At 36.0% G+C, this 13,100-nt stretch overlaps 1 protein-coding gene across 2 annotated transcripts in view; it reads right to left on the bottom strand.

Moving 5' to 3' along the window:
- Positions 1-11,691, bottom strand: part of vav3a (vav guanine nucleotide exchange factor 3a) — a 160,869-nt gene extending 149,178 nt beyond the window's left edge. For both annotated transcript variants that reach the window (XM_087309779.1, XM_087309778.1), the window contains exon 1: positions 11,262-11,691. In XM_087309779.1, the coding sequence (XP_087165905.1) occupies positions 11,262-11,474 (213 nt within the window). In that variant the 5' untranslated portion in view covers positions 11,475-11,691. The remainder of the gene's footprint in view (positions 1-11,261) is intronic.
- Positions 11,692-13,100: the final 1,409 nt, after the last annotated feature.

The raw sequence follows: 13,100 nt of genomic DNA on the forward strand, positions 1-13,100 counted from the left end.
AGGTAAACTTGACTGAGTGCTTAATTTCCCCTTTAACACACCCATGGGCAATGCATTTGTTATTTAAACAACATGGCACATGAAAATGATACCTGCGCTAAGCTAAAACTAGCAACAAAATGCAACATGTTCCCTATATTTTGTTAGAAAGTCTCATATATTTACATGTTAGTTTCTATGTTTGTTTATATAACTACTATTTTCATTTATAGCACTTGATTTTTTTATATCGTGTTTAAATACACTGTGAACAGCAGCTACACTAGTTATTTCTTTTATTCTCTATTTCCACCTGGGGATACTCATCCCGAGGCCCCTAGAAATTATGCAACACAATTGATGCTGTGGCGATCATGGAGGAATGAGGAAAGTAAGACTGACTGCTGAAAGACCACAGTGACAGACGAGTCTCCGCATTGATCCCATGGGCCAGTTTGATCACCTACCGGTAACCAGTTCTACAGACTGTAAAAAAATAAATAAATCTGTAAGTTTATGGTTAACGAAAAAAAAAAAAACATAAAATAACGGCATTTACCATAAAATAACGGACATTGGATTACAGAAATTTCCTAGAATTTAAATTTCTGTAACTTAATATCTTTTATTTTACGGTAAATTTCTGCCATTATTTTACAACTTTTTTTATGGCACACCAGCTGCTGGAAATAAACCATAAAATTACAGATTTTGCACGATGGACATCCAGTGTTCTCCAGCCCCTGGCACCTACTGCAGCTCCGCACAGGAAGTTTGGTCAGAGAAGAAATGGCTGTGCTCAACCGAGCCTGGTTTCTCTCAAGGTTTTTTCTTCGCTTGTATCAATTGGTGAAGTTTTGCTCCTCGCCACTGTTGACACTGGTTTGCTTGGTTTGGGTTTTGTGGCACTGCACATTAATAGATTTGCTCTTCAGTGTTTGGACTTTCAGCAGTGAAAATTAAACCACATTGAACTAAACTGAACTTCAACTCTGAAAACTGACACAGTTTCAATTTACTAGAACTTCTAGGCAGCAGTGCTAACCACTGAGCCACCTTGCCACCCTAAAAACATATGAGTAAAATAAATTTCCCATCCGATAAGAAAAATTGCACTTAAACCACAATGTGAATGAATAAATTCCAGTATGCGTGTTAATAAAGTCATGTGATCTTGTTTTAAGAGATCCTGTGATGATAAAAATGGGTGTGATGGGATGGTCCGGCCCACAAACCAGGGCAACAAACCAGTGGTCCGGCCACATTGTAAAACATCTAAAATGTTTTTTGGTCATTCTAAAATGACCCAGGCAAAGTGCTTCATTAAAGTGGCCCTGTATTATTATCTCCAGAACTGTCTTGAGCATCTGCGCCCCCAAAGAACAGTCTCACTTCTCCAAAAGCCAGCACACATTCATTGCTTGTATTTTCTTCTGAGGCTTCTATATACAATAAGAAAATTATTTTCAATCCTTTTAATTTTTTTTCCTTTACAAATATTTCTGGGCAAGGAATTCTTAAAGTATGTGCAACATTTTTTTTTTCTACAGACTGACGCAGCTAATATTCATTAATACTGATGAGGAGAAGGTGCTAAATATTACAGAGAGGTTTCAGCTGCTTTCTGGTCTTTCCATGCCTTTTTACACTTCCCCCACATCATGTGTTCAATATTTTTTCCCTGTGTAGTTTCATTGTATTCCACAAAATGTAATTTCTGAACTAATTAATTCGTTTTTATTGTACACATGAATTGGTTGTTATTGACGTCTGGTAAAAAAAATGGTCAAAAGTCAAAAGCACCTTTAGAAATATGTTTTCTAAGAAAAGCAGTGACATATTTAGCACTTGTTTAACCTGCTGCATATACAGTTGAAGTTACAAAAGTTGTCAACCAGGGATTTTTTTTACATTTCCCAAATTATGTTTAACAGAGCAATGATTTTTTTCTCAGCATTTCCTATATTTTTTTTCACCTGGAGAAATTTTTATTTTTTTTTTTAAAAAAAGCTGTTTTTAGTTTCTTAAAAACCTTTTTAAGGTCAATATTATTAACTCCCTTAAGCAATATTTGTTTTCTATTGTCTACAGAACAAACCATCGTTATACAAAGATTTGCCTGAATAAAGCCTGCTGCTTTATTCGCAAATCTATTATGTGATTACAGTTGTGCACATAAATTTAATTTGCATCATTGGATGGAAACATAGCTAGAAGTGGTGTAACAAATGACAAATCTCATGGTTTAGATCACATATATTATTACTATTTTTTAGTCACGGATCAGACCATTTTTTAGATCAGCCAAAAAGAAGAGGAGACGAATGTAATTTGCTTTCCATTTATTACAAAAACAGTACTGCAAGACACTTTTGGTTTTAACAAACAAAACTTAGAACCTGTCATTTTATTAAAAATAAAATGAGGAAATAATCAGCTGAATCAAAATAAATTGTAAAATATTCAGTACTGTGAAAATTTCACTGTTAATATTACTGTTGCTGATAACGCTAAATCTAGAAATCTAACATTATAATTTGCACAACCATATTTATGTTTGTCTCATTTTCAATAAATGAATCAGCTATTCACTCATAAAACGTCATGTTTCATTGCTAGATGGAGTTATTCAGTGGCATATTTTTGATAACAAGTGTTCGCCACCTGTCAGTTAAATAATGTTATATAATTGCTACCTACAACTTTTTGAGCATCAAGTTAAACTCATATGATGGTGATTTTAATCTTTACCATAAACATCAGTGGTCTTATCTAAACTATAATCTATTCCTAGTACTTCTGTGTTATTTGTAAACTGTAAACTAAAGACTGGACCTCTATCTTGATTTTTGCATTTTCAGATTTGAATGCAGCGATTCGAAGGATTAATAAACATATTCAAATCCTTTATCATTTATGTTGTGTGGGTGTTGAGATCCTGATCTTTTATAGATTATTCGTGCACCTTGCACTAAATGCATTGATACAGGCTAAACAAGTAGTGACAGAAAACACAATTAATAACCTAAGAAACCCATCACATCCTGAATAACCTACCACAACTTATTCTGTCGTTATTATATTTTATTACATTTTTAAGCCTGAATGCTTTCATACATGTGATTGGAATGATGCAGAATCGTTATAAAATGTAGTAATCTAAAAAAAAAATTTTAATCTGCGGGTCACGTGTGTTCAGAACAGTGGGTTGTGATCTGTACAAATCACGGATCAACCGTGATCCGTAACACTCCTAATAGCTAGTGCGAACAGGCCTTATGGTCCTAAAAATAGCATTAGCATCATGCTAACTACCTGTACTTTCACTAGCGCTTTTTTTCGTAAAACATGAATGGTTATTCCACTTGTATGCTACATCAAAACAAAGCAGTTTGCTGTGAATCACTCAATCCGACCACAGTCTGAAAGTCAGTCTGACAGGATAGCAGTTGCAGCACTAAACCCGTCGCTTGTTTCAAAAACACATGCGTATGCTGCTGTGACCCAAATGTGACCCCTTCAGAGAGCAGAATGAAGCTTTAAACAGATCATAAAGTATAGTATATTTGTATTTTTCAACGACAGTTATCTCTCCAACGAAACTAGACATGAAACATGACAAACGTTATACTTGATAAACATCCCAGAATCTGTCAGACATTTAGTAAATCACACAGCATCGCAGGAAGAAGTCAAAAAGCGGGACAGAACTAAGTTGCTCAAGGCTTCAGTGTAAAAGGAGATGGAGCAGAGCCACTGGAGGTCTGATGTTTCACAGCGCAGTCAAGGGTCTTTAGAGGACGTTTAGTTTCATTTCCTTCCTCCATCCCATTTCCTCATTTCCCCAGCGGGCGTCACTGCTCGGAAACTATCTGCCCAACGAGTGGGCGTCAGCTTTTGTGTTTCCCCCTCCAACCTAAAGATGAGACGGAGGCTATCCGGCATTACAATGACAGTGTGATTTTGCACAAACACACACACACACACAATGTAGACTACATTACAAACTCTACTTTCACTCAGATGTCTAAATACAGTTTTGACACCCTGCCAAACACCTGTTGCCATTTCCTTCCACTCTTCTGAAAAAGCATGAGTTAAACGGAAGAAGCCAAATAACCAGCTACCGTCCGATCGCTGCACTGCGTGAGAAAAGCTCTTGCTTTTGTGGCTTCCTCAAAACATGCACTTCCACGTTTCGCATTTCAAACCTGCCCAGAAGCTTCTGCGTTTTCGAGCCTGTACTGTATGTAGGCCTAGATAGAATACACAGACCGCTTATTTATTCTGTGCTGCAATATTTGCCATAATTCTGTTCATAAATACATATGCGGAGTTGTATAAAAAGTTATTTTAAGTTGTTAAATTAAAATAATATTTTAAGGCATTAGTGTTTCTACAACACTGTTAAAATACCTGATATTGAAGAGCTTCTAGTACTAGAAGCTACTACTACTACTACTTCTAGTACTTCTAGTCAAGAGTGTTTTACATTTAATTATGCTTTCAGACTAAAGTATGGCCAGAGATGAGAGAGTTATGAAGTACTTAAGTGTTTTGTGCTTAAGTGCAACATTTCAAGTATCATATATTCCTTTTCTTTTCAGCTTAGTCCGTTTATTAATCTGGGGTCGCCACAGCGGAATGAACTGACAACTTATCCAGCATTTGTTTTACGCAGCGGACACCCTTCCAGGAAACATGCGAACATATGGGAGAGCATGCAAACATCATACGGAAATGCTAACTGACCCAGCCGAGGCTCGAACCAGCTACCTTCTTGCTGTGAGGCGAGTGGGCTACCCACTGAGCCACCTTGACACCCCTTATCAGTACTTCATTATTTATTTTTCTGGCAACATTTTACTTTTGTTCAAACATAATTACTCAAATATCTGCTCTTTCTGCTCACTCTGAATCATTGGATGGAAACATATTTATTCACAAATACAATGTTTTTAAATGCATCAACCAGTGCTGCACAATATATCATTTTAGCATTGATATCGCAATGCATCTGCGATTGATATGCAATGTTGAGTGAGGATTATATTTGAGGAGAAGTCACAGTTCAGAACACAAGATTCCTGGAGTCACTGCAGAGTTTAACTACAACGGAGTGATTTTTGCATGTTTTTCTATATTTTGCATGTTTTTAAGGCCTGAGAGAGATTAAAGTATTCGCGCATAGGACCCTTTGGCAATTTTAAAAGTTTAAAAAGGAGTAGTTGTATTGCAATATTTTAACAATAAAGATTTTTTTTTTACATTCAGTATAGTGCTGTCACCTCACAGCAAGAAGGTCACTGGTTTGAGCCTCGGTTGGGTCAGTTGGCATTTCTGTGTGGAGTTTGCATGTTCTCCCCGTGTTCACGTAAGTTTCCTCCGGGTGCCCAGATTTCCCCCACAAGCCCAAAGACGTGGTATAGGTGAATTGGGTATGCTAAAATTGACCACAGTGTATGAGTGAGTGTGTGTGTGTGTGTGTGTGTGTGTGTGTGTGTGTGTGTGTGTGTGTGTGTGTGTGTGTGTGTGTGTGTGTGTGTGTGTGTGTGTGTGTGTGTGTGTGTGTGTGTGTGTGTATCCCAGTGATAGGTTGCTGCTGGAAGGGTATCCGCTGAGAAAAACATATGCTGGATAAGGTGGTTCATTCCACTGTGGCGACCCCAGATAAATAAAGGGACTAAGCCAAAAAGGAAATAAATTAATTAATTTTTGCATTTATACACAACCAAAACCACAAAGGATGCAATGCTTATGTAGAGGAGGCTAGCTAGAGAAGTGCTATGCAGGTAAACCTCATTCCTCTGACCTCTAAAGGTGCTCTAGCGACAGACACTAGAGGCCATGGTCTTTAGCCTCCTTCTTAGAGCAACCAACTAATATGTGGAACGTCACTGGTTTGATCCCAGCTCAAAGTGGGTTGGGTGGTGTAGGACTGGCAGGGTTACTTTGGTGCCGTAACCCGGATGAGAGGGAGGTTTAGGGGTGAGTGCAGTGACAGACACTAGAGGCCATGTTCTTTAGTCTCCTTGGTACAGCAACCGATCTATGCGGAGAAAGCGGGTAGGGTGGTGAAGGACCAGCGGGGTTACAATTAATTCACTTTCATCTTTGCTTTACTGTATTTATCTATGCTTGTATTTTGTTTATTACATTTTATGCATCATTTACTTCTCTACAGAATCATCCCAATCAATCTAAATGAATACATTTGGTAACACTTTAGGGACCAATGCTCACTATTGAGTAATTGCTTTTTAGCATGCATGTTATTGAGATATTGGCTACTTATTAGTACTTATAAACTAAATAATCTGCATGATCCTATTCTACATCCCTAACCCAATACCTAAACTACCTTAATATCTATTAATAAGGAGCGAATTATGAGTTAATTTATTTAAGAAAAAGTCATAGTTAATGGTTTGCTAATGACGAGAAGAGGACATTAAAATAAAATGTGACTATAAATTCTTTTCAACTGGTCCTAATGGATCATTTAGTGAAATTGTACAGAACATCGCAGAAAAATCACAATCACAATGTCAGATTTCTCCGATATTGTGCAAACCAAGTTTCAATATGATGTGAGGTCTAGTTACCAGCATGAAAATAAAACAGGTAATAGTAATAGTAATGGGTGCTTTTTACTTAACTACATGTTTAAGGACATAGTTCTTTACTTTTACTTGAGTGCAAAAGTGTAGTCACTACTTTTACCCGAGTCGTTTTAAACATGAGTATTTATACTCCTACTTGAATAAAGGATGTGTGTACTTCTGTTATCTCTGATTATGAGACCATTAAGAAAGTGTTTATTGATGATTTTAGTCATTTTAAAGAACATATTCTCACAGTTGGATGTCTAAATAACCAATGAATTGGTACATTTTCTTTTTAAACACACACACACACACACACACACACACACACAGACACACAGACACACACACACAGACACACACACACACACACACACACACACACACATAATGTATGCAATCTGTTTTATTCTTTGTTTTTTACTTTTTTATTATAATAGTACTATTTTTAAATAATACTTATAAAAAGTCATTCTAAAGTATTTATAATTGTATTTATTACTATTTGTTTTTAGGCGAAGCAGTGGCACAGTAGGTAGTGCTGTTGCCTCACAGCAAGAAGGTCGATGGTTCGAACCTCGGCTCAGTTGGCGTTTCTGTGTGGAGTTTGCATGTTCTCCCTGCCTTTGCGTGGGTTTCCTCCGGGTGCTCCGGTTTCCCCCACAGTCCAAAGACATGCAGTACAGGTGAATTGGGTAGGCTAAATTGTCCTTAGTGTATGAGTGTGTGTGTGGATGTTTTCCAGAGTTGGGTTGCGGCTGGAAGGGCATCCGCTGCATAAAAACTTGCTGGATAAGTTGGCGGTTCATTCCGCTGTGGCGACCCCGGATTAATAAAGGGACTAAGCCAACAAGAAAATGAATGAATTATTTATTTTTATTTATAATTATTTGTTATTATTATTTTTTTATTTTATTAGTATTATTATGATTATTTATATAATATCAATATATTCAATTCTGGAAGAACAAGCTGAATTTTCTCTCTCAAAAAAAAAATATTTTTTTTATCTCTAATTGTTTTGAATTATAAAAACACTTGTGTTTTTCATAATTATATCAGTTATATTTTTTGTCAAGACTTTTATTTTTTTTTATGAATAGACTAAAAAATTATTTATTTGATTTTCTTTCTGCAAATCAGTCTGTTCTTAGAGAAAAAAAATATATAAATTATTTTCAGAAAAACACCCCAAACCACATTCAGAAGACAACCTCAAATTGTATTTGTACTTCTTGGGAGGTTACAATACATGTTCAAGGAAACCATCCACATTATTGTTCATATTTATGTAACTGTAAAACAGCATAACCCCTTCCTTCACACACCAAACACCCCCCTGCCATCCCTGAAATCAAACCATTACTGAAATTAATGCAGAAATTTCAGGGGCGAATTCGGCATTATATTTTAATTACACGGCTTTCGTGGGGTGAAGGGAAACCCAAAAGGCCGATTGGGCCCCTGGAGTTGCTCTGATGAGGTGGGGACTACGGCTTTTAGTTTGGTCTCTTCACTGCTATTGTCTGAGCCTTTCCCCTGGGACGCCTGCGTCTGTGTCCCATGTGCTGTAATGAGTCTTTGATAAAATAGCTGCCAAAAACGTGATGAATAATTCATGTAAGGATTCAGATGTTGCCCTTAGAGATGGAAATTTCACCTCCATCCTCAAAACACTGGTTTACACAGACTATTTGCTCATTTTTTGGACCCTTTGTAACTCTCGATGGATTCCCATTTGGAAAATGGAGACATGTACGTCAGTGCAGATGAAAATCATACTCAAAGAGAAACTGATATAACATATACAGTACGTGTAAACCAAATGAAAGTAAAGGAGGAGGACCTCTGATATTATCGCAGTGAGGCAATGCCTGAAAGTCAAAATTAACCTTTGTCAAAGATGTAAACAAAATTACAAGTGTACATGAAAATGTTTGAATTTATTAACAAAATGTTAATATTTATATTATTCTATAAATGTCTGATTCTATTTCACCCATTTAGAGCTGTTCAGAGCATTTTTTCCCAAAAAAAAAAATGACAATTGGTCAGAATAACAAATGTTTTCTATTATTGTATATGAAAATCAGGGTTATTCCATTTAAATATTGATTTCTTAATTCTTAAAACAATAATATTGTGCTGTTTAAAAATAATTTTTTTTTTCTTTTTTTTTTTTGCAAAGAAATCTGCTCTAAATCTGAGATGCCCAAACTAGGGCCCGCAGGTCAAATTTGGCCCATGATAATCTATAAATTGGCCCGCCATCCCATCTGAAAATAAAGAGAGAATGATGGGAAGGGTTTAGAGATTGTAAAATCAAGTGTAATGTAACTTTTTGTTTGTGTTATGGACGGCAAAGACAGCAGTCATACATTTGCTCTGGGTTGAGGAAATAAATAATACATATGCCATATCGCTGCATCTTTCGATTGGCGATTGCGATTTGATTTAGATTAATTGCACCGCCCTAGTTTGTTTTATTGTTAAAAGCTAACTGAAATGAAGGTTTCAATTAAATGGTGTAAATTAATCAGATTTGGTTTAAATTGGTGAGTAAATCAAGTCAAACAGAGATTCTGCTTGACTAGTGTATTCAGCACTGAACTCCACTACTGTTATCAATGTGATTGTTTGCTTTTTGTTGCAATAAGTTATCATTCAAAAAGTTATACTGCATTAGTTAAAACGATTTAAGAATGTTTTCTATTTATTTTGAAATATTAGGAAATAAGTTATTGAAGTTATGTTAAATTATGGAAACTACCCATGGCAACTTTAATGTAATACTGTAAAGTATATTTACTTTCAGCCTATGGCTGGCAATAATATTTGATTTTTGGCCCTTCATATGAAAAAGTTTTGGCACCCCTGCTGTAAATTAAAAAAAAAAAAAAAACATTTGTAGGAATTGTCATCCGTAATTTATTGAATAAAACAAAAAAAGCATTTTACTCAAACACAACTAAGTCGGAAATCTAAAGAAACTGAGAATTTTCTAGTAGCCTCTTAATTTCATACAATTAAACATAAAAAAGTTATAAACAAACTTTCTTCCTGAAAACTAATTCAATTATCTTTCTCCCGATGCTTCTCACATTGACAAATCTAATGCAAAGTGCCTGTGTGCCTGACTAGCCACTAGTGAGTGTGCATCCGTTTGCAATAAATAAAGGTTTGTTAGATGTGAGTGAATACTGTATCTGTCAGTTGTATGTTTATGGCAGCTTTCGCTTCATGTGAGAGAGATGTGTAATCATGTCCAGACTTTGAGCAGATGGTGTTTGACAGCACAGAACCAGAGACATATATCAGAGACCGCTGTTTCCAATAAAGCAGCTTCCCGCAGACACTGAAACTAATCCTGCTCTCACCTAACAGTGAACAGCGAACGAGACTAGACTAAAACAGATTTCTTCTGACCCAGGTCCTGACCGAAACCCGAGCTGTAGATTCACAGTTTGGCCCAAATTGGGGATCAAAAACCACTTTGTCCAAGAATGTTTTTCTAATGTTATGAAAACGTTATTTCAGAATGTTCTCCAGTTTTTATTTTTGATGTAAAACTTTCAACATTAAAGATAGCATACCATATCAATCACTTTGGAAACATTGTGAAATATATATTTTTTGATTATACAAACAATCACTCATAAAATTAAAGGCTATTTACTGGCATAAATTGTTTTAGTTAGTTAAATAGTTAAACAAATGTAACTTTTTTATTCCACAAAATGATTTTTCACACTTTAAAAAATGGTCCTTTGAAGAATATTTCATAAAACATTTTTTGAGGAAATAAAAGTGGTTCTTCTATGGCATCACTGTGAAAAAAACCCTTCTGGTTTTTCATCACTTCTTAATTTTCAAGTGTACACTACATGTTAAATGATAATGCAAACTTTGATAACATTTTGAAAACATTAGCTGAAGACCAGATAATTTTGGACAAACATTCATTCAATCATCATCATCAGGATGAATATTTGTAGGCCTACATAATGCAGAGAGAACCTAATCACAATGTTAACCAAAGTTTTTTAGCCAACTTCCTATATTAGGGGGCACTGTTAACAATCATTTCTCTTTTATATAAAATATAGTTATAATATAAGGTGCAGATTTTTATTCATAGTAATGTAGCTATTGCTCATCCCAAAATAGTGGTTTTATATTTCATATTTCTGTTCAAGTATGTTGGGTTTAAGTACTGCATGAATAAAACATCACTGTTATTGATATTAGCATAACAGTTGTCAGTAACTCAACTGTGTTGTAACCAAGCTAGCCATACGATTTCAACATAGTACCGTTAGCTAGCATGTGAAACCTACTAGAAATCATGTTTTATCACATTTGAAACGTGTTTGCAAAAGTTCTGCACATTTTTAACGTGTAAAACCTTTAAAAGTTATCCAAAAGCTACCTTTGGATTAGCATCTCTCTTCCCTCACATTTAACCAACAGGGAGCGGTATTCAGCACACACACACATAACAGTACAGTATTTCTGCCTAAATCTAAACTTTCTTTTACAAAATAGTGCACGTATTTATCATCACATTCGCCGTATTCATAAACATAACCCCAAATGTTTCTGAGGATGTCTATAACACACTAATTATCGAGTTTAACATGCATTCACACCGCAAACGCACAACTTCTAGCACCTTACCTGTGACATCTGAGGTCTCAGGTTGATCTCCCTCAGGTTGATGGACTGGGGTCTCAGGTTGTTGAGAAGCTGACACAGGAGGACTCCATCCCGCAGGGTCTGGGCCAGGTCGAACACCTGAGCGGACTCCCATGTCACCCGATGGTTCGGTGGCAGCACCTTACAGTTGATCAGCCATAGCGCGCACTGTCTCCAATGCTCCATCCTGTCCATTGGTGAACGCTAGAAGATTCAGCAGCAATCCAAAACCAAAGCGCAAGTGGCGTGTCCTCCTCGCCCGATGCGCATAGCAGAATCACGGGCGAAATAAGCGACTGAATGGTGTTTTCTGAGGGTGGGTGATCCGTGTGCCGCCGCTCTCCTCTTTCGCTCTTTCACCTCTTATTTTCGCTCTCTCCTCCCTCCCCTAGCCTCTCTCTCTCGCTCTCTCCCTCTCTGCGTCTTCCTGCTTCAGATGACACCCGGAGGGCGTAATTGGCCGTGACGTCAGTAATGGGGGTATCAAAACAAAATGTAGATGGGTTCTGAAAGATTGAGCGGAAAACATGTGGCTACTAACTATATATATATATATATATATATATATATATATATATATATATATATATATATATATATATATATATATATATATATATATATATATATATATATATATATACTACTAAAATGTGGCTACTAACTATACATATATATATATATATATATATATATATATATATATATATATATATATATATATATATATATATATATATATATATATATATATGTGTGTGTGTGTGTGTGTGTGTGTGTGTGTGTGTGTGTGTGTGTGTGTGTATAACGTTACACACACAGTTGAAGTCAGAATTATTAGCCCCCCTATTTTCTCCCAATTTCTGTTACATTCTGTTAAGATTATAAACATAACTGTTTTAATAACTCATCTCTAAAAACTGATTTATTTTATCTTTGCCATGATGACAGTAAATAATATTTGACTAGATATTTTTCAGGACACTTCTATACAGCTTAAAGTGACATTTAAAGGCTTAACTAGGTTAATTAGGTTAGCTAGGCCAGTTAGGGTAATTAGGCAAGTTATTGTATAATGATGGTTTGTTCTGTAGGCAATCGAAATATTTCCAAAATGATGTTTAACAATGCAATGAAATTTTAACAGTATATGTCTGATAATATTTTTTCTTCTGAAGAAAGTTTATTTGTTTTATTTCGGATAGAATAAAATTTGTTTAAATTTTTTTAGAAACCATTTAGAAACCATCAAAATTATTAGCCCCTTTCAGCTATTTTTATTTTTATTAATTTATTTATTATATATTTTTTTGATTGTCTACAGAACAAACCACATTATACAATAACTTGAATTATACAGAGCTATTCTTTTAATGAAATGTGGAGATATTTTTTTCTTACCACTGTTGTGAATTGTAAATCACGTTTAATGGGGTGTGTGCATTGCACAATGCGCATTGTTTCTAATTTATACGTATGCGCTCATCCTAAAACTTACATTCACAGTAAACATACAAGAGCAATGTTCGTGGGGCCCTCCAAGAAACGAGGGACCCTAGGCAACCACCCATATTGACTGTTGGACGGGCCGGCACTGCCTGCAGCTTCTCCATGATGGATGTCCAGTATTCTCCAGCCCCTGGCACCTAGACTGCAGCTCTTTACAGAAAGTTTGGCCAGAGTAAAAATGGTTGTGCCCAACTGAGCCTGGTTTCTCTCAAGGTTTTTTCCTTCACTTTCGTCAAATGGTGAAGTTTGATCCTCACCACTGTCGCCACTGGCTTGCCTGGTTTGGGACTTGTAGAGCTGCGCATCGATGGA

The sequence above is a fragment of the Danio rerio genome, chromosome 24, assembly GCF_052040795.2.
Source record: "Danio rerio strain M-AB ecotype USA chromosome 24, GRCz13ab, whole genome shotgun sequence".
Taxonomy (NCBI): domain Eukaryota; kingdom Metazoa; phylum Chordata; class Actinopteri; order Cypriniformes; family Danionidae; genus Danio; species Danio rerio.